Raw genomic sequence first — 22,385 nt, 5'->3', positions numbered from 1 at the left:
GTTTGAAAATAAAAAAAAGAAAAAATAGAAGGGCTAGCCTGCCCGAGGCCCTTCCAGGATTGGGTTGAGTTAGACATTTTTAGGCCCTTTCAAATGAAGGACCGGTCCGCCATAGACCATCAAATTCTTGGCCCGCAAGACTTGGATCGTGTGGGGCGGAATTGACTTTTTTTCAGAACTCTAATAAGTATGATGAGATACGCTTTTAAAGTCGTAATTTTCACGAGATCAAGATTCACCTTTAACTACTAAAAGGATTACGAACAGACTAAACTCAAATTTTTAAGGAAGTCGAGTGTGTATTTCTGAATATGATGCCCTAAAGCTATTGTCAAATTTCATCTCAAATCAAGCTCTAGAATTACTATATTAATTTGCATTATCAACTTACCAACTTATTTTATTAGATTCTACACTATATGAATTCGAACCAATCTTATTAAATTTTGAATATCGAATAATTATACATATATTTTTTTTCAAAAATCTATTCATTGGGCAAATGATGCATTTTTCAAGGCCTAGAATTATTACAGAGTAGAGACCAATGAAAATGGATATTGTTGATGATTGTTCAAACCGACTGTATTTCTATGTTTTTTTAATTACAGATCAGACACAACCCTTTTCTGTTTCCATAAATTGTGGTCCACATAAATATATTGCCTGTATTTACTATTATAATCTTCAACCAAGAAACCCCTTCAACTTGGAAATTATTGAGTAGCTCTATAAAGATAGAGATCTATTACCAAAAAAAAACATCAAAAAAATAAATAAATAAAAAGCATAGCCCCTTATCATTTTTGAGTTTCTCCATATTCGAGACCTTTAAAGTTCAAATTTTTCAAGGTATTATGCACTCTTCTTGTTTTTTTTTTGTTTTTTTTTTGTGTTAGTAGTTTTAATTTTGATTTGTTTTCTGTTTGAATCTCATGGGGTTTAAGTGGTCTTTAATGTGATTTGGTTGTTTATCACTTTTCTGGGGTTGCTTTTTTTCTTTTGGATTTTGAGGTTTTAGTACACTTTTTGCTACTGGGGTGGAAAAAGATTCAATCTTTACGGTCTATTTGGTATTTCAATACTTTGTTTTTGTTTAAGTTGGGTGTTTTAAGTGGATTTCTTGTGTTGTTTAGTGCTTAATTTGTGGAGGGGTTGAACTGAGGTATACTTTTTAGTTCTGTTTATAGATTTTTCTGTTCTTTATGCAAGTATATCTTAATGCTGTGATATGAATAAGCTTTTTAAGTGAATCTTTTTTGTTTTCCTTGTTAAAAAAAGGGAATCTTTTTGTCTTATGGTGTAGTTTGTGTGTTTTGTTTTAACTGGTTGAAATGGAGTGGTTCTACTAGTGTATCTTCCCTATTTGTGGGAGGTTCAAATTTGCACATGTAGTATTAGTAATAACTCGATTTTGTAAATAGTGCATTCATGTCGTTGTCGTTAGCAAATTGTCTCGTATTTATTAATTCAAATTCATGGAGCTCCGACGTGATTAGGGATGGACTCCATGTGTTAAAATTGTTCGAGGAAAAGAGGTCTAAGTTACTCCTCAAGTTCTGTCTATGATTGAGGAATTCCATTAGGGGTCAAGGACGATAATGAGACTTCTTTCTAACAAAGGTTCAACATTAGAACAAAGTATAACGTATGAAATTGAACAATTTCCTAGAGGATTGGGAGAAATTTAACCCTTACCCTTTTCTAGATTCTTGTTTTAAATTGAATTTGTAGTGTAGTGAGATAAAAGTTCATTTTTGATATCTATATATGTGCTTTACACCTAAAGTTTATCCTTCAGCCATCTGGATGTATGTCTTAGACTTGTTTTTGTATTAACCACACGGAGATTCACTTCTTTGATGTTGTGCTGTAGTTTAGAAGTATTTTGATAATCCAGTGAGTTGTATTCTGTTATGTTCCTAGAATTTCGAGCTTTGCCTCTATTTGGCCTAGTATCCCTACCGTTTTCTTTCTGATGATGGTATTTTATGCACAGAATGGGAACTTCTGTTGAAACCACTTATGGAGAATACACATATGAAAACCTTGAGAGGGAGCCCTACTGGCCTTCAGAGAAGCTTCGGGTCTCTATTACAGGTGCTGGTGGATTTATTGCCTCACACATTGCAAGGCGTCTGAAGACCGAGGGACATTACATTATTGCTTCCGACTGGAAGAAGAATGAGCACATGTCTGAGGACATGTTTTGTCATGAGTTCCATCTTGCTGATCTCAGGGTGATGGATAACTGTTTGAAAGTCACAAAAGGAGTTGATCATGTGTTCAATCTCGCTGCTGATATGGGAGGTATGGGCTTCATTCAGTCGAACCACTCGGTGATCATGTATAACAACACTATGATCAGCTTTAACATGATGGAGGCTTCAAGAATAAATAGTGTTAAGAGGTTAGCCAATCTCTCCTGCTTTGTTGGGGAGTTCTGTTTTGTGTTCAGTGTCATACTAGTGTTTTTATGCAAAAGGGCTATTGGTTTTTGTTTGGCATTTTTGTATTTTTAAGATGAAAGGGTTATATGAACTTATGGATATTTCACTTGCAAAATTATGTATGGCTAACCCTTGTTTGCCATTTGTTCATTCTAAAACGATGAAGGACTTATCTTAGAAAGGTGGGAAACAATGTTGCCATTTAAATTCAGTTCTTCAAAAGTATACTTCGCATTGTGCTGCCCCAAGTTATCTGAGAGCAGAAGAAAACAGTAATATTTCTACACTTGCAAAAAGAAAAAAGTTGTTCATAATTCAGCGTGTAGGTTACTACTGCAATTTCCTTGTAGTTGGTTGAGTCTACTGATATCTATTTGTTATGCAAGACCTCATGTGCAGAAAGATGACAAAGTTGTTTCTATTTGTTGCACCCCTTTCCTTGTGTGGGTTCTATCACTTCTTCTGATATTACTGCCAATTCGTCCGTAATCCTTTTCTAATAGTAAAACAAAGAAAAAATGCTATAAATAGTTATCTAGGAGCATTAAAATCTACAACCGTGGTCCTTTATGAGGCAAAGCAAGATGTTGGGGAGACATGATGTCACCCCGTGGTCTCAAGGTTATGGGACTTGCGGGAATAGGTTGAAAAATTTGGCTGACAATCATAATTTTCTTTTTGCTGATTCCTCTAGCTTTCGATCTCTTAATATAATGTATCAAGTATATTTATTGCATCATGAATGCCACTATTGGCCTCATTTCTTCCTTGTAGCTAATTCTGATTTCCCGTAGTCACCCCCTTTGTTGAGTTAGAGTAGCTAAGAGATGGTACAGTTTCCAAAGATTGACCTTTCAAGTGTTGGTTACAGGTTCTTTTATGCATCCAGTGCTTGCATCTACCCTGAATTTAAGCAGTTGGAAACTAACGTGAGCTTAAAGGAGTCTGATGCTTGGCCCGCAGAGGTTTGTACCTTAATCAATAAGCTTTGGCTCATTTTTGAATTTGACATCTGCAGCGTTGATGACGGTTTATATTTTTATTTCAGCCTCAAGATGCTTATGGCTTAGAAAAGCTAGCAACAGAGGAATTGTGTAAGCACTACAACAAGGACTTTGGAATTGAATGTCGCATTGGCCGTTTCCATAACATTTATGGCCCATTTGGAACATGGAAAGGTAATTCCACTTGAGCAAATTTCATGTTGTTACATTGTCATCGTTTTTATTCCATGACGTAATCAACCTTTTCTTTAAAACTATAGGCGGACGTGAGAAAGCACCAGCAGCTTTTTGTAGAAAAGCCCTCACTTCCACTGACAAATTCGAGATGTGGGGAGATGGAAAGCAAACTCGATCTTTCACCTTCATTGATGAGTGTGTTGAAGGTGTTCTGAGGTATGTGGAACTCTAAATAAGATTTCTCGACTGGAATTTTTATTGAGAATACTCGTCACTCAAATATTTATCTATATTGATCTGAGCATCCCATGACTCTATGCTTGGAGACACCTCCTTCCCTAGAAAAAACCTATACAAAAAAGAAAAATGAACTAGATAAAAGGTTTTTTCAAGCAACGCACCTCTGATGGGAGGTATGTCTATACAATATGAATGACCATCTACTGAATTGAATCCTCCAGAGTCTTGTAAACCAAATTTGAATTTGTTGAGAAGAGAGGACAGAAAAGAATCTGAGAGTATCCTTAGTTTGTATGTGAGCTTGTGTGGGGCTTGGTCCTGTGACACCTCCGAGATCATGGCAAAAAATGCAAAAGAGAGATTTAGGCATGGTTTTTACCAACAATCTCGGGTTTTAAAGTAAGAACTTATTCCGACTGACCTCCCCTTAACCCCCATGTCTCACCAGAAAGAAATTTAATAGGAAATAAAAAGGACCTTCAGAACATCGTTGGTCCTAATTGGTGATGGCTTATCACTGGAACTAGTCAGACTTTGTTTTGGAGATGCAGCACTTCCATTTCTCAAAACAAATTTATTCCTATTTAGGTTAACAAAATCCGACTTCAGAGAGCCTGTGAACATCGGAAGTGATGAGATGGTAAGCATGAATGAGATGGCAGAGATAGTTCTCAGCTTTGATGGCAAGAACCTTCCGATCCATCACATTCCAGGACCAGAGGGTGTGCGTGGTCGAAACTCTGACAACACTCTTATCAAGGAAAAGCTTGGCTGGGCTCCTAATATGAAGTTGAAGGTATCAACTTATAGATCATTTGATCATCCTTTTGGTGTTTGTTATTGCATTTTAGTGATGCACTTCTAATGTCTTGTCTTCCAAATGGTTTAGGATGGGTTGAGGATTACCTATTTCTGGATAAAGGAACAAATTGAGAAAGAGAAGGTGAAGGGTGCCGATGTGTCCGCTTATGGATCATCCAAAGTTGTGGGAACACAAGCTCCAGTTGAATTAGGCTCCCTCCGTGCTGCCGATGGCAAAGAGTGAAGTAGATGAAGCCAAGTGATTATCATTCGGTATGCACAATGGCCATCTGTTAGTTCCACCATGTTTTGTTCGCGTGGAATGTTTACTTATTACGCGCTAAAGCAGTTTTTTTTCCCCCCACATCCCCTCATTGCACCTACCAAATAATACTCAAGAGATGTGGTAGTCCAGTAATGCTTGCATTTTGTGATTTCTTTTTGCTACCTCAATGCATTTGTGGTATTTTCTGAGTTTTGTATGAGACATAGCCATTTGCTATCGATCTATCATTTTGTTGCTCCTTGACTCTGTAACATTACACTGTCTTTGTTGCAATATCAGTGTTCAATGTTCATATCGCGATGACAACAAAATAACTAAGTGACTTCTTCCAGTCTTGCCTAAAACTGCATCGGTAGAGCTACCTAGAAGTTGTAATAGTGGGAGGTAGTAGTAAGTATCTGATGAAATAGTTGAGGCGATCCAGACTCATTCATCTCTACTCGTGTATGCTTAGATATATACCATTGATACATTATATATACATAGCAATATATTGCATATACATATTGTCCTTAACTACTTTTATTGAAAAAAATTTCTGTTGTTGAATACACATGAGAAGAATTTTAGTAAAAGTGGATTAAATTTATAAAAGTAATATTTAATCAAAAGATATAAGTTAAATGGTGATCCCCAAAAATAGGTATATAACACTTGGCTCCAAACTTTTGTTGGTTGATTAATCATTTATGTCAATTTATAAACCTACTTTTAAAGCTTGTACAAACAATTAAAGATACTAGACGTATGGATAACTATAACCATTTTGAGATGTGTATTAGTGATAAGTTGTTTTCCTATCCACTATTTCTACCTAATTATGTTATAATCTCATTCTCAATATATGTTTTATTGTCCATGTATATCAATCTACTACATTTTAGGATTCTATTTGCAAGTATACAATGAATGATATTTGCTCCTTTTAGACAAAAACAATTAGACAGTTTCTTGTTTTTTTTATATAGAAATTGTGGAGTTTGGATTTAGTTTCTTGGTCAATTTTGTTTGAGGCAAGTGAATTATATTTAGGCGAATTTCACATCCGAATTAGAAAAGAAAATAGGGACCTTACAAAAAATAGTTCATAATTGATTATCGAGACGTTTTTTTTATGGATTAAATACAAATTCTGCGTGTTTAAGCGCAAAACAGACAATATTTGGATCAAGACAATTATAAATGGAATTAGAGCAGGATTATGTGATGTCCATAACATAGGGCATGAGTTCATAATCAAGTGTCAATGCGTCTTTTGGATTAAAATTTAAAAAATTTACAAAAGAAACTTTTCGAATACATCCTTATCCACTCTCGGATATATTCCTCACCTCTCTGATATATTCCTTGACTTCTCTCTCAAATACATTCCTCCTATTAAGTAATGTATCATTTGCTATGTATCTAACAACCACGATAGTGAAAAATCCAAAATTTTATAATTAAAATAATTTTCGAGTTAAAACTTAATTAACCACAAATATATGAAATTTCTATAAGTTTCCATACAGACCTATATTCAAAGCAGACAACACCTTAATAGCAAAAGATGAATGATGCCTTATTTGGTAAGTTTACCATTGAAATGACTCAACTTGCCAACGTTAAAATCAAGAAATGCCACCAACAATATGTATTAAACATAAAAATTACAACTAACTCATTTATATAGCAATTGTTTTTCATTTATACACCAAAAGTATGTGATATTGCATTTAAGAAATGACCAAATGGTAACAAAAACAAGTAAATTTTATCTATTTAGCTACCTTGAAAAAGTGGTTGAAAATTCTGTTAGACTACAAAATCATTAACCTCTTTTACTAGTTTTCTCAACAACCCAACTAACATTTTTTAAAGGGAAAAGGGTCTGATATACCCCTCAACTTTGTCATTTGGAGCTGATATACCCCTCGTTATAAAAGTGGCTCATATATGCCCTTACCGTTATACAAACGGCTCACATATACCCTTCATTTAACGGAAGTTAAAAAATTAGTCTTAAATTTATATTTATTACTTCTAATTTTTTTTAAAAAATTATTTAGGGCTATATATGATTCTTCTATCAAAGCTCAAGGTATATTTTAATTTTTTTCATATATAAATTATTTTTTGACTTCTTTTATTATAATTATTTGAATTTCTTATTCTTATTTTGGCTTTTTCTTTCATTCCTTAGTTTAAAGAATAAAAAATTAAACTATTTTTCTTGTGTGTATTGTAATTTAATTTCGTATTCGAAGAAAAAATTTGGTCGATCTACAATAAGTTTTACAAGAATATTAGTGAAACATAAACAAATTTGATTATCAAAATAACAATTATAAATTAGTCATTGAAACAAAAAAAGTCAAAAAAAAAAATATGTTTGACGAGAATTAAATTTACTCATATGGGATTATATTTTTTAGAAAAAAATAATAAAAATTTAGATTAAAATTATTACTTTTTTCATTTCCGTTAGAGGAAAAGGGTATATGTGAGCCATCTGTTTACAAGTAGGGGTATATATGAGCCACTTTCATAACAAGGGGTATATCAGCTCTAAATGACAAAGTTGAGGGGTATATCAGACCCTTTTCCCTTTTTTAAAAGAAAATCTTTCACTAATAAATTTCTCTAATAATTATTTTTTTTAACTTCTGGTCAAATTCAAACTTTAGTTTTATTATCTCTATTCCCCTACCTTTCCATGAAAATTAGGTGTACAACCTATACTAAGGTTACATTTAAACAATTAAAGAATTATATAGTTTAATTTGTTGTATTATTACCCAATTGTATATAATTAACAATACAATGTAAGGAGTTCAGAAGTGTATTTGGATATGAAAATTGTAAAATTTGAAGAAAAATAAAGTAGTAACATTACGTTAAAAATATCATTAGCAGCAATTAATACTCTTTGTATATGTTTCTAAAGCCTTTAGCGATATTGGTTCTAATGACACTTAACTACGATAAAATTTTTAGCACTCTTTATTATAATATTTATGCCGCTAAAAGTTATTCTTGTTGTAAACCTATTCGACTGAACAAAATAATGTTTTGTAAAAAGAATGGAGGAGGATATGATATGTAGGAGCATATACAATTGTGTCTAAGTGGTATTTAAATCTTAAGAAAAATATAAGATTGTAAATAACCTAATCAAGTTGGTATATATTATTTTGCAGTTAGTGGATCATAGTCAAGTTTATTTGTTGATTAACTTAAACAGCAAGATTAATTACAAGTTTTTCAATATAATTTCTCACTTGCTCCTTTACTTGTGCTTGATTTTTGGCTAGGAAAATGGACTGCTGATGCAAGGTGATTTATAAAAAATGCAACTAAAGTTGATTTAATAATTTCAAAATATATATAAAGTTGGATATTAAATTGATGAGCTAACTAAACAAATTACAAATCAATCAATTTGAATTATTAGTGAAAGGAACACTCAACAGTACTTTGCTTCTCTCATCTTACCTTATCTTCTTGGATCTGCCAAATGTAGTACAAATTAAAGTACTAAATTTGCAACCAAATAGCATTAATTTAATTTTTTTTTTCTCTAGATAGTTTTTAGTAGTACAATTTTAAGGGGAAATAGTACTACATTTGGAGTCTAATTAAAAAAAAAAGCACTAATAATATATTCAACATAGTCTCATAATTGGAATTTAGAGATTATAAATACTATTTTTGATAAAAGGTAAGGAGAAATCAGAAACAAGGTTATACATAATAATTACTAAGCACAATTTAGATGTAGTTATCCTTCTAATAATTGATGATTAACCTTGGACAATGTAGTTTATCGACTTACCTAGAAAAGATAGCTTTAAAAAAAAAAGTTCAACTAATCTAGTTTAAGTTAACTAAAGAGAAATATTTGTCACTTTGAGCAACGTTATATCGAGCACATAAATGTATCTATCATAAAAATTTCATGTTACTGACTTACATAACACTATATTTTTTCTTCGACAATTTGCCAGCTTTAAAAATTGTCAATCATCTTTTCAATCTTCAATTCATCAGTCTATTTTTTGTCATGGACGTCACAATAACATTGACTATAAATCCATCACGGTATCAAATTAATCGACTTAGTAACTTTCGAATACAAAAATACATAATAATCAAAAAAAGAATTTGATACCCAACCGAGCATGTTGGATAATTTAGTACTGTATTGGAGAAATTTAAGTCTAATCCAAATTTAGCAAAAATAACATAATGATATAAATAAGTTAGGTTTAACTCCAATCCTAATACTAAAAGAACATTAATTATGATTTAAATATTAGGATAAACTTAACTCTAATAGGTAGAGTACTAATTTAAAAGACTTTTTTGACTTGTCGAACATGTAATTTCCCAACAAACCAGCTTCACCTCAAATTTCTATCTGAATTAAGAAAATAAATTTGAAAGGACATGTATTTCTTAAATGCATAACTAATTATTAACTTAATTAATCTATGATTAGGTACATGTTTAATCTCAAATACATTTCCTTTTCTCTCTTATTATCCTTTTTTTTTGGATGGTTGAGAAAAAATAATCCTATTTGTGGGAGATAATTGGTTAACCAATTGAAACCACTCATTATATTAGTGTTTAAGTGTTTTATTATGTTTTTTTTTGCTAAAACAGTATTATGATGTTATGATATTGTTCGCTTTAGATTTAATTCACATATTTTTTCTCAAAAGATTTAAGTATTCTTTTTCTTTCTACAACTATTAATGTGAAACTTTTTTCATATATAACAATAACTTTGTAAGTTGTAACCATTAAAATCTACTAGCTTCTCTTTTGTATAATTAGTGATAACCATTGTTGGATTAAAACAATTTCACATGTTTATATTTTTACTATAATGAGATTTTATTTGTTTTTATAATAATCCACATATTGAACTAATAAAAAACATTTCTAAATAAATTCAGAAAAAAAAATTATTTTTTGTTTCTTTTTATAAAAAATAGGGAGTGGAGAAGTGGGGTTGGCAGTTGAAGAAAAAACTATATTTGTACTTTAATCTAAGGACCACATTATTTTTTAAAACACTGAAGACCCATTATTGTAACGGATAAATACAAAAAAGTTCTACTTTTTAAGTAGTAATTCGAAAAAATAGAAATAATTTAGTTTTATTTTCATTTTGACGAAAGAATTTAAAATGTAAATCACGTTCTCAATATATCATTTTGATCGATGTTAAGAAAAGTTATTCGTTATATGAAATAAAAACTTATTCACATGACTGAAAGTTTTACTATACCTCTACCCTACTAATCTTTTATTTTGATACATGACTATCATTCATTATGTTCTCGATAGTATAAAATTTTGTCATATAATATCTACCTCTATCCATTTCAATATCTTCTACAATTAACCTCACGCACTTCTTCATTAAGGCGTTTAGTGTTAAAGCACCTTCTCTTTACATATTTTTTTCTAAGAATACAAGAAAAAAAAAATCTTCATACTTTAATGTACTTCTCAAATTTGAAATATGACTTCAAAAGTGAAAATTGAACTGGAAAAAAAAATGAGACTATAAATCAATTTCCAAATTTGAAATATAACTTGAAATTTTATTTCAAATTTTAATAATTGAATATCAATTTTCAAATTACAAAATACAAAATAAATAAATATTGCTATGACACAAACAAGTCTTAAAATTTTCAAAACTCAAATATTGTAAAATATCAAACAGAGGAAATAGAGGGCGTCATTCAACTTATACAATGCTCTCTCTTTTGAGTACAATTTTGGAATACGAGCTTTCGGATTATTTTTTCGATTTATTTATAATTTTTATGTTATACTTTTTGAAAGTTAATTTAATTAATTTTTAAAATAAAAATTAAAATATATTAATTTTTTTTTTAAAATAAAATATTCAAATATTATAATTTTTTACTTATTAATATAATTAAAAGATAGATCATAAAATACTTACATTTGATACTTAAAAACTTGTGATTAAAAATAAACGGAGAGAACATATTTTTACCCAAAACTAACGAATATTCCAAAATTCTACACAGTATTTATAAGCCCAGTGTTTATGGATTTGACCCCACTTCATAGTACACATTCCATGTGCTTGTGACCATCCAAAATATCATGTCATATTTATTTATTTTTTAAAATTAAATATATAGCTAACCATTTAGATTTATTAGTAAAAATTATTTCGATACTCAAATTATGATATAAAAATTAATTACTTATAATATGTCAGTTCTTTTTATCATATTTATTAGAATTATTAAGTTATAAAACATAAGATCTGTTTCAGTCGAGATTGATATATATGAGTTATAACTATAGGAGATGACATAGTTTGTTTAATCAACTTAGCTATATAATAGACTCTTTTGAATTACATACTTTCTTCTTTTCAAATTTCAATTGGAAGTGTCTAGATAGGTACACTTTATCACTTGTTCAAATACTTTATTGAAACATATTGGAGTTCGAGTATCTAAATGAAATTCACTAAATAACTTTAAGAACTAAACGATGTATTAAGCTAATACACACACATAGTATTCCTTGATATCATTTTTATGATTTCATGCTTATAATTTTTCGAAGATAAATATAAAGGTTTCATGCCTTCAAAGATTCTATTCATAACTCATAACATCGATTGGTGAACCTAGAGTTCTAATACTATTTTATTACGATTTAATAATTTGCTTAAGTCGCGATGATACTAAATCACAACTTGTTAGGCAAATTTGACGGCTTTTAAAATCTCATTTTGATACTTTTTAAAATATTTTTTAATAAAGACAATTTAATATTTAAAATTATTGTATTCACTAATGAACATTAAGAAAATAACCTAATCAAATAAAGTAATTCACAAGACCCTAAATCACTCTGGAAAAAATTTATTCGCACTAGGTGTTAAAGACACCAAAACTGCATTAACATATCATGGTTAAGCAATAAAAGTGAAGCATTCAAATAATTAAATAATGTACCAAAGACACATATCTTATTAATTTAAATTTATTTATATTTATTTAATATAAACACTTTATAACCACAACACTACTTACAGTCAATGCATCACAATGAAATAGAATGAATTTAATTACACATTATAATTTATATTTATGTAAGGAATTTTTTCACATTATCAGATTTTATTTTATTTTTTGTTTTTCATTTGATATGTGGAGCCTATATTAGAATTTTGATTAAATACAAGTTATTCACGGCAAGGCCCATTTGGAGGTGACGCTCCCAACAGAATTTTTCTCCATACCCAAGACTCGAACTCCATATCTCTGATTAAGTGTGAACACTATCAAATTATTACTGTCCATTATAACAAATAATATAACTTATCTCAAGATTAAACTCTCACATTCCAAGAAAACTTACATTTAGATATTATGGGTATTATTCATGGAGTGTGGAGTTAAAAGGGTAAAAAAAATTGTCAAAAATTCCAAAAGGGCATATCAATTTCTTTTAAAATCAAAACGGTAAAAACGCTAGCGACTTATACCTTCTGAAAAAGGGAAATCGCTGCCATAGCAGCGATTTCTTAAAATTGCCTTTTCATTTTTATTTTTTTTANAAACTTAATTTAATCGGCTAATTTTTTTGCAGCGTTTAATTGATTTTTTTTTAAAAAAATATAAATTTAGTGTAAATCGCTGCCTTTACATGGATTTGATTTTTTTAAAAAAAAAACTAATTAAAAATTGTTGCCAATGATTTTTTTTTAAAAAAAAATTGAAGCAATTTTTCTTTTAAATAAAGCAAAAAATAAATTAAAAAAATTAAAAAAAAAATTTGATGGAAGTCGCTGCTTCTGCAGTGACTTATAGAAATTTTTTATTTTATTTTGAAAATCGCTCCGTGTGGAGCGATTTGTTTAATTTTTTTAAAAAAAATAAAAATGAAAAGGCAATTTTAAGAAATCGCTGCTATGGCAGCGATTTCCCTTTTTCAGAAGGTATAAGTCGCTAGCGTTTTTACCGTTTTGATTTTAAAAGAAATTAATATGCCCTTTTGGAATTTTTGACAATCTTTTTTACCCTTTTAACTCCACACTCTTATTCATGTAATATGATTATGCAAAACCTTCTTAATACCAATAACATATATAACTTTAAACTCAATAAGAAAAAATTAACAAATCCCTTGAAATAAATTTAATAACAAAGAAAATTCATCTTATTTTTCTTCTTTATTTTAAAAGAAAAGGAAATCAAATAATATTAGATGAAACGTTAAAACTTCAATCCCTTGAAATAAATTTAATAACAAAGAAAATTCATCTTATTTTTCTTCTTTATTTTAAAAGAAAAAAAAATCAAATATTAGATGAAACTTTAAAACTTTTTCAAAAGCTCAATATGATTTCTTTTCCCTTGCTTGGCTCTTTGACAAAAAAAAGTTCATTTCACCCTCTTTTACGAGGTAAATACTCATCTACATCGAGTGTTGATATTAATTTAATAATCATATGACACATATTTTTAAAAATATAACAATTACTAAATTAATTCAATATGTTTTTACCATAGACAAGACATTACAAATCTCAATTCCAATACAACAATTGAGGAAAAGAGGAAAAATGAAAAATAAATAAAGTTAGATAAAGGAGAGTAGGTGGTGGGTTGCTTTCATAAAGCTATTATTATTGTCAAAGCTTTGGGCAATAGCTTTTTCTTATTTTGCTTTGTACAGATATCTGGACCCCACTGCCACTCATAATAATAATAATAATAATAATAATAATAATAATAATAATAATAATAATATAAAAAATAACTACTACTATATTTTATAATAAAGAAAGTGACCCTACAAACTCCTCATCTCATCTAATTTTGGTTCTCTGAGTTTTTTTAACTGTTATTGGACCCCATCTACTTTATTTTATACAAATAAAATAAGGTTAATAAAAAAATGTTTATTAATATAGGGATATACACTACACAGAATGGATTGCCAAAAGCCCCCACCACAATCATTGTGTAGATATTTTAAAATAATAAATTTTAGAGAAATACTAATATTTTACTTTATAATATTTAAAGAGGATGAATTACTTTTATAACATAATCAGTATAATTTTACAAGACTTGAATTTTTCTAACTTTCCCTTTTATCTTATGAAACTAGTGATATTATTATTGATATATCCTCGATTCAGTAAAACATGTCAAAATAGATTTAAAAAGAAAATACAATAATGTAATAATAAATGATAACATAAAATAATATGATAATTAAAAAAAGGAATAAACATAAAATAATATTAATAAGTTATTATGTGTGTGATCAAATATGACAAGCAGATTAGGTTTTTGCCAGAGTGGGTTTAATCTAACACAATTGGTTGTCAGAAAATTAAGTGTTAAACATTTTAATTTAATAAACTTTATGTGCTAATCTGGAAAAGGAAAAAAAAAAAAGATGGTTAGTGCCTCCAAGCTGGGATCAATAAGAACACAAATTAATCTTTGCTAATGATTTCATTAAAAACATATTCATGGAATATGCCAAAAATGTTTTAATTCATCATTTTATGTTTTAAAATTCTCTTAGTGCCTAGCCTATATATTTTTAAAAAATTGCATTGAAATAATTTATATTTCATGTTAAAGTCTTGATTATTTAATATTTCTTTTATCCAGATGTTTATTGAAGTGATCCTAAATTTTTTATCGTAAAATTACATAATGTATAAGCTAAATATATTATTACACGCGCGTATATAAATCGTTCAATATTTAAAATTCTGTTTCCGACACTATTATTTAAAATAGCCTTTTTTTGAAAACCATAAGAATGGTAAACTAGTTTAAATATATTTTGGTATTTATACTTGTCAATTCAATTTATTAAACCTTTGAAGCCTTTGAAAAAGGAAATTGAATAATTATTTACCATTTTTACAAGTTATTGATTTCTAGAAAAGCCTTATCTAACAAAATAGTTTTTTAATAAATGTAATCTATAAACTTAAAATTCTAAACATTTTTTTAAACAAAATTGCTATGTTTTTAGTTGTTTGACTCAAATCTTGTCACGTAGACAGTTACAAAATTTCCACTTTGAATTTGTTGACCTACTTTGTTTTGATTTATTTTATTAATTTTCTTTTGTTACATTGACCCTTTAAAGTTTCTAACTAATCAAATTGGAAACACTCAATTCAAAATTAAATAAGTTGATTATGAACAGAGATAAAGTTAAAATTTAAATTTAATAGATTCAACATTACCACCACTAATTTTTTAGATTTTGAATTCAACTTAATATATCTAACAAAGTTTTAATTGAGTTTATTTATGTGCATAGAAAGATTTAAAATTTAAAATTTATGGATTTAATTTCAAGATTAAACTTTAGTCAATTTTCATATTTATATATACGCTTATACTGCACGTGTACGTTAAATCGCACGAGTCGCATAAATTTCTATAACAAATTTCAATAGAAATATAATCAATATCCATATTGGTTATTCATATTATACTAATAAATACAATTTACATTGTATGAAAACATGTAGATAAATTCGACATAATTGAGTTTACTCACGGGGTGTTACCACGAAATATTGATTTTCTCTTTGTCTCTCTAGATCTCTCATCCTTTTCTCTCTAAAGTTCTTGTGTTCTTTATTCATCAAGTGTGTGTGTGTGGATTCGATCCTAACACAAACCGCGTAAAAAGGTAAATCAGATAAGGTCGACATAATTGAAATTGACTATTCTATTGTTTTAGCGATAAAATCCAAAATTCACAAATGTTAAATTCAATCAAATTTATTAGGAGATAAGAAAATTTACGAAGTTTGAAATAATTGAAAATAATTACTTCAAATTGCGTAAAAAAGGTAAATCAGATAAGCTCGACATAATTGAAATTGACTCTTTTATTGTTTGAGCGATAAAATTCAAAATTTCACAAATATTAAATTCAGTCAAATTAATTAGGAGTTACGAAAAATTACTAAGTTTGAAGTAATTGAAAATAATTACTTCAAACCGCGTAAAAAGGTAAATCAGATGAGGTCGACATAATTGAAATTGACTATTCTATTGTTTTAGCGATAAAATCCAAAATTCACAAATGTTAAATTCAATCAAATTTATTAGGACTTAAGAAAATTTACGAAGTTTGAAATAATTGAAAATAATTACTTCAAATTGCGTAAAAAAGGTAAAACAGATAAGCTCGGCATAATTGAAATTGACTCTTTTATTGTTTGAGCGATAAAATTCAAAATTTCACAAATATTAAATTCAGTCAAATTAATTAGGAGTTACGAAAAATTACTAAGTTTGAAGTAATTGAAAATAATTACTTCAAACCGCGTAAAAAGGTAAATCAGATGAGGTCGACATAATTGAAATTGACTATTCTATTGTTTTAGCGATAAAATCCAAAATTCACAAATGTTAAATTCAATCAAATTTATTAGGACTTAAGAAAATTTACGAAGTTTGAAATAATTGAAAATAATTACTTCAAATTGCGTAAAAAAGGTAAAACAGATAAGCTCGGCATAATTGAAATTGACTCTTTTATTGTTTGAGCGATAAAATTCAAAATTTCACAAATATTAAATTCAGTCAAATTAATTAGGAGTTACGAAAAATTACTAAGTTTGAAGTAATTGAAAATAATTACTTCAAACCGCGTAAAAAGGTAAATCAGATGAGGTCGACATAATTGAAATTGACTATTCTATTGTTTTAGCGATAAAATCCAAAATTCACAAATGTTAAATTCAATCAAATTTATTAGGAGTTATGAAAATTTACAAAGTTTGAAATAATTGAAAATCATCACTTCAAATTGCGTAAAAAAGATAAATCAGATAAGCTCGACATAATTAAAATTGACTCTTCTATCGTTTGAGCGATAAAATTCAAAATTTCACAAATATTAAATCAGTCAAATTAATTAGGAGTTACGAAAAATTACTAAATTTGAAGTAATTGAAAATAATTACTTCAAACCGAGTAAAAAGGTAAATCAGATAAGGTCAACGTAATTGAAATTGACTGTTCTATTGTTTTAGCGATAAAATCCAAAATTTACAAATGCTAAATTCAATCAAATTTATTAGGAGTTACGAAAAATTATTAAATTTGAAATAATTGAAAATAATTACTTTAAATTGCGTAAAAATAAAAATCAGATAAACTCGACATAATTGAAATTGACTATTCTATTGTTAGAGCAATAAAATCCAAAATTTCACAAATTTTAAATTCAATCAAATTAATTTGGAGTTACAAAAAATTACTTAACTCAACCGTATAACAAAATAAACTCAATAATTCATATTTTTTTATTTTACTTAATAAATAATAACTAATTAATAATCAATAAACTTAATCGTGTGAAATATATTTAATATTATAAATTTCATATTTAAAATTTAAAAAAAAAACTGAAAACTAATCCAACCCAAGTAAAACCAAACAAACAGTCAAATAGTTGTGTAAATTCAAGAAAAGTATTCTTTGCTTGGGTGTTGAGACCTTTGAAATCATTCATTATTTTTATTTTTTTACCATTTCCCAATATATTTCAACCACGTGTTAAAGCTCACTAATTTTTGTAACTTTCACTTTCTTTCTCCACTCCCAACTTGTCCCATCATTAAAGTAACAAAAGCTCACACTGTTAAAAAGGAGATCAAGTTTGTTCACCCACACAAATCACACTTCTTCAATTAAACATAAAAAATATATATTAACTAAAAACATAATCAAGTAATTTACAAAAAAAAAAAGATTCATTTCATTTAGATTCGACTAGTTAAATTTCGTAAAAAATCTCACAAAGTGATTCTTAAAATGTAAATATAAATTACCTTTAATCTTACGATAATAAATTCGAACTACTAAAAGAGAATATCACGTTATTCTCACGGTGTTCAAGATGGCACGAGTTCCTTCCGTCATACCCCTGCAGTTTCGTCTTCCCAAAAATTATTTTTCTCATATCAACAAAAATATTTAGAGTTATTATCTAATAAATAAAGCAGAAAATATAGATTGTTCCCTTATTAGGAAACATATTGATATATGCATTTTAACCATAAAAAAAAAAGAGTGAAAACACTGTAATGATAATTTGTTTCTCTATTTTCTTCTTTTTTTTGGCATTTTGGAAAATTATTACAGCAAAGGATGGTTCTAGATTTTCTTATTACAGATCCTTGCGAACGGAGAACGGAAAAAAAAAGGGTTTCCGATCTATATCTGAAACTCCGATTATCCTTCTCTATATATTTTTTTATATATGTTTTATATATTTTTTTACTACTAGTACTAGATTTCTTTCTTATCAAGTTAGAAAAAGGAAACAAAATTTTTTAGGGCTTTTCCCTGAGAAGGGAAGCCAATCCGGGGACGATGACTTTGTTTCCTCTCTCACAATTTTTGGGCTTCAATGCGGGAGGTTCCCATGTCATCATTACCGGCTGTACCGGCTTCTCTTCCTCGCTGCCGGAAAATTTCACCGGCGGCGGTGATGATGATGAAAGCAACGTAAACGAATTGGAATCGTAAGACGATTGCCCACCAAAAATCAGCTCTAATTCTCCAAATTCAGAATCAGATAGTTGTTTACTCTCAACTTCTTCAACAAGCTTCTTCTCCTTGACCTCACTCTTCACTGTGGCTTCTGCGGTTCGGATGTGTGGGCTAAGCCATTTTGCTTTTATATACTCAGCTTTACGCCATGGAGCGATGTGCATGCCTTTCTTCTTCAAACTCTGTCGAGCGGCTTCTGAGGCAATGGACACTATTTGCAGAAGGCGGTCGGAATTTCCGACGAAGATGAAAGGTAGCAATTGAAGAACCGCCTTGTAACTGCTAGTTGATCGGGCAACTTCAAACTCCGATCGGAAATCTACATCAATTAACACTCTTTCTCCTTTCTCAATCACATCAATGTACTCATATTCACCTGAACAGTTTTCATATATAAAAAATTAAAATCAGTACAAAAGTTGACCAAAATTGAACAAATCAAAATAATGACTAAGGAAGATCATGTACCTGCAGGAACAGAAGGAGCCTTTTCCCATTTGGATTTGCAAATGGATGCATTGTAGCCAAGTTTCAAGAGTTCATCGGTGACGATTTTTCTCAAATCGTTCTTACTCTTGCAAGCTTTGTTTTTCTCAACGATTTGTGAGATATCAGCTAACAGATTTCTCTCGACAACAGTTGCACACGGAATTAAGCTCTGAATTATAGTGAAAAAAAGAACAATCAGATTATAACTTGAAAAGACGAACGGAAAATTCAAACGGAATTGCTCAGAGCTAAAGCTGTGCTTTTTTACCTTGAGAGCATCAGAAGAATCGTTAAAGGAGGAGTGTGCTGAATCAGCAAAATCAAACTCGTCATCGGAGCTATCATTGTTGGTTCCGTTGAAGCAATTGCAACGATTCCGGCCACATTTAGCAGGTGAAGGCTTTTCATTGTTCTCCTCAATGAAATTCTGAACCATCTTAGCCAAACAAAGAGAGCTAGGCTCGAATTCGGGAACTGCTCCATCTTTTCCATTGGCCAATTCATTACTGGCGCCGGCAGCATTCGGCTTCTCTGTCCCCGACGAAATCCGTAAGACGCTGGGGAACGGCCGGTCAAAAAACCTTTTGATTCGCGATTTCAGCACAGGCTTAGTGGTGTCGCTTTGGATCGATTCTCTGTCTAACAGAGAATCGATCGGCTGAATTTTCGTCGGAGGCATCCTCTATCACAATCAAAACGGTGCACACAGACACAGATACAGACACAGACTCTCTCTCTCTCTAAGCCTAATTATACTCCCTCTGTCAGTTTTGCTCAATTTTCAGAGCTTTAAACACCTACTCGCTGATGTCAAAAAATCAGAATTCTGCATCTAAAACCAGCCCTAAATCCTCACAGAAAACATAGCAGAAAAATCACCAAAAAAAACTCACAGAAATTAGAAAATTAATATCAAAATTCACCTAAATCTATTCTCAAAAAGTATAACTCCTCTTCCTTTACCAAAAGCAGTTGCACATCATCACATATACATCTAACCGAATCAATCAAAGAGTTCAAGTTTTATTCAAAAAGAAAGAAAAAATAAAACTGATCGAACTTTGGATACCTTAACTCTGTTCAGAAATGAGGAAAAGAAAGGAATGTGTGTGCTTTTGGTGAAGACTTTTCATGGAAAACGTGACGGTAATGAACTGAAACACAAGCATTACATTTGCGAAGAAAGGAACAAGTCGCCGGAATATTCATTTTCCGACGAGGTTGTCGTTATCTCCGGCAAGAGGGAAAGAAAAAATATGAATGACTTTCTATTTTCTCTCTCTTTTCTTTTTATGATGTTTTAAGTTAATTAAAATGAGAAAATATAAGCTGCCTTATATAGGAGGGAAACGTGGGTGAAGTGAAGAAGTGGGGTAGGGGGTGAGGGTGCTGACTAGGATATCAATTTCCACCTCATAATTTGTGTGCATAGATAATTTTTTTTTAAAAAATACGGATTGTGTCTTGCTAATTTTTGAATAATATGAAAACATAAATTATTAAGAGATTTTTTGTGCTATCATTTTCTTGATGTTGTAGGTTATTTTTAATTTTTTTATAAAATATTTCTTTTATATTCGATAAGATAATTTTTTATTAATAAGAAAATTGAAGAAATTATTTTCTAGTAAGATATTTTTATTTTTTATTAATAAGAAAATTGAAGAAATTTTTTTCTAGTAAGAGGTCGATTTTTTTCTAATTTTATTCACCTTTTTCCTCTTATGATGTTTATATATTTAATTTATGGGTATACTATTTTTTTAGTTTGAGTTTAGTGATTTTCTATTTTATTTTCAATCAAGAAAAAACAATATTATTCATCATATTTCCTTTAACGGTATCCATACGTTGAGTTATGCTAATACCTTTTCATTCAATACATTTAGGGACCCAACCCATTTCATATAATAATTAGTAAATGTAATTACGATTTTTTATGGGTAGATTTTTAATTTTTACGACTGTTAAAAAAATAGTTAATTAGAGTAAATATACCTACGACTTTTGATTGAAAAAATAAATTTATAAAAATAATTAATTATATTAACTTCAATTACGACTTTTTTATTAAAATAATAAACTCATAATAAATAATTATTGTCCCATTAGTACAATATCTATTTCGATCAAGTCTGTTAGCTCAATTTATTTTTTATTGATATTTTATTTTGCAGTATATATTTGTTCATTATATCACAATAATAAATTATATGATAGTATTTTAATTAGTAATATAATCACGACTTTTTATATGTGAAGTTATAATTTGTACTATCGTGAAAAAGTTAGTTAATTACAGTAATTATAACTATGATCTTTCATTGAAATAATAAACTCGTAAAAAATAATTAATTACATTAACTTCAGCTCGATCATAAAATGATTTTTTTATTGAAATGAGAAATATATCTAAGAAGATTATAAATGCAATCTTAATACCATAAATTATTGGGGCCAAGTTTGTAAGTTCAACTCCTTATTTGTTTTTGTTTGATATTTTATTTTGCGAGATGTTTATTATTTTTAGCACAATCATTAAAATTACTGTATGTGTACGTGCATGTGTGTGCTCACGCGTGCGTGCGTGTGAATTTTTTGATAGATATTTATTGAAATACACAAAAAATACGTGAATATCACGAATTTTATTGAAATGATAGATTTATTTAAAATGATAACTAGTTCATTCTTAATAAGATGAATTATTTAGGTTAAATTTATTTGTTCCACTCTTAATTTTTTATTTTGATGTTATTACGTTTCGCTAAACAACACAAGTGACACGAGAATAGCACATAAAAAGTTGTAATGTCACTATTTTAGATTTAAATTATAAAAAAATTATTTTGTTAGTTTGTTTATTTAAATTAAATAAAGTTTATAAATGAATTATTGCGTTCGATATTTTCATATGTTAATTAGTAAATATAACTATGACTTTATACATGTAAAGTTATGATTCAATACGACTGAAAAAATAATTAGTTACTTGTAACTTTTTATATGTAGAGTTATAATACGCTCATAAAAAATAGTTACTCACAATTACTATAATTATATATTATAATTTTTTATATGTGGAGTTATGATTTGTACGATCGTAAGAAATTAGTTAATTACAGTTACTATAATTATGACTTTTGACTGAAAGAATAAAATCGTAAAAACTATTAATGACATTAACTTCAACTATGACTTTTTATTGAAAAAATAAATTCGTAAAAAATAATTAATGCATCATTTGCACGATATTCATTTCGACTAAATCTATTAGTTCAATTCATTTTTGTTGATGTTTTATTTTGCAATATATATATATATATATATA

At 28.9% G+C, this 22,385-nt stretch overlaps 2 protein-coding genes across 3 annotated transcripts; one reads left to right on the top strand and one right to left on the bottom strand.

The window, feature by feature from the left end:
* Positions 1–693: 693 nt before the first annotated feature.
* LOC107031214 (GDP-mannose 3,5-epimerase 2) lies at positions 694–5,250 on the top strand. Of its 2 annotated transcripts, XM_015232502.2 has the most exons (7): positions 694–852; positions 2,000–2,410; positions 3,322–3,415; positions 3,499–3,628; positions 3,715–3,847; positions 4,460–4,667; positions 4,761–5,250. In XM_015232502.2, exons 2-7 carry the CDS (start codon positions 2,001–2,003, stop codon positions 4,914–4,916), a joined length of 1,131 nt encoding a protein of 376 aa, XP_015087988.1. In that variant the 5' UTR covers positions 694–852; position 2,000; the 3' UTR covers positions 4,917–5,250.
* A 12,844-nt stretch (positions 5,251–18,094) lies between these two features.
* LOC107031432 lies at positions 18,095–20,373 on the bottom strand. Its single transcript, XM_015232807.2, has 3 exons — positions 19,323–20,373; positions 19,034–19,223; positions 18,095–18,941 (listed from the first exon to the last, which is right to left on the bottom strand). The coding sequence occupies exons 1-3, from the start codon at positions 19,731–19,733 to the stop codon at positions 18,346–18,348; spliced, it is 1,197 nt and encodes a 398-aa protein (XP_015088293.1). The 5' UTR covers positions 19,734–20,373; the 3' UTR covers positions 18,095–18,345.
* Between the last annotated feature and the right edge of the window lie 2,012 nt (positions 20,374–22,385).

Source organism: Solanum pennellii, chromosome 9, assembly GCF_001406875.1.
Source record: "Solanum pennellii chromosome 9, SPENNV200".
In the NCBI taxonomy this organism is placed as follows: domain Eukaryota; kingdom Viridiplantae; phylum Streptophyta; class Magnoliopsida; order Solanales; family Solanaceae; genus Solanum; species Solanum pennellii.
Note: the sequence above shows the minus strand (reverse complement) of the source record. Positions and strands in the feature narration are given on the sequence as shown.

Coding starts and splice junctions, on each gene's coding strand:
- LOC107031214 (XM_015232502.2), top strand. CDS start 2,001: ATGGGAACTTCTGTTGAAACCACTTATGGAGAATACACATATGAAAAC. Junction 3,416..3,498: donor CTGATGCTTGGCCCGCAGAG/GTTTGTACCTTA, acceptor TTTTTATTTCAG/CCTCAAGATGCTTATGGCTT. Junction 3,629..3,714: donor CCCATTTGGAACATGGAAAG/GTAATTCCACTT, acceptor TTAAAACTATAG/GCGGACGTGAGAAAGCACCA.
- LOC107031432 (XM_015232807.2), bottom strand. CDS start 19,733: ATGCCTCCGACGAAAATTCAGCCGATCGATTCTCTGTTAGACAGAGAA. Junction 19,224..19,322: donor ATTCTTCTGATGCTCTCAAG/GTAAAAAAGCAC, acceptor ACTATAATTCAG/AGCTTAATTCCGTGTGCAAC. Junction 18,942..19,033: donor GGCTCCTTCTGTTCCTGCAG/GTACATGATCTT, acceptor AAAACTGTTCAG/GTGAATATGAGTACATTGAT.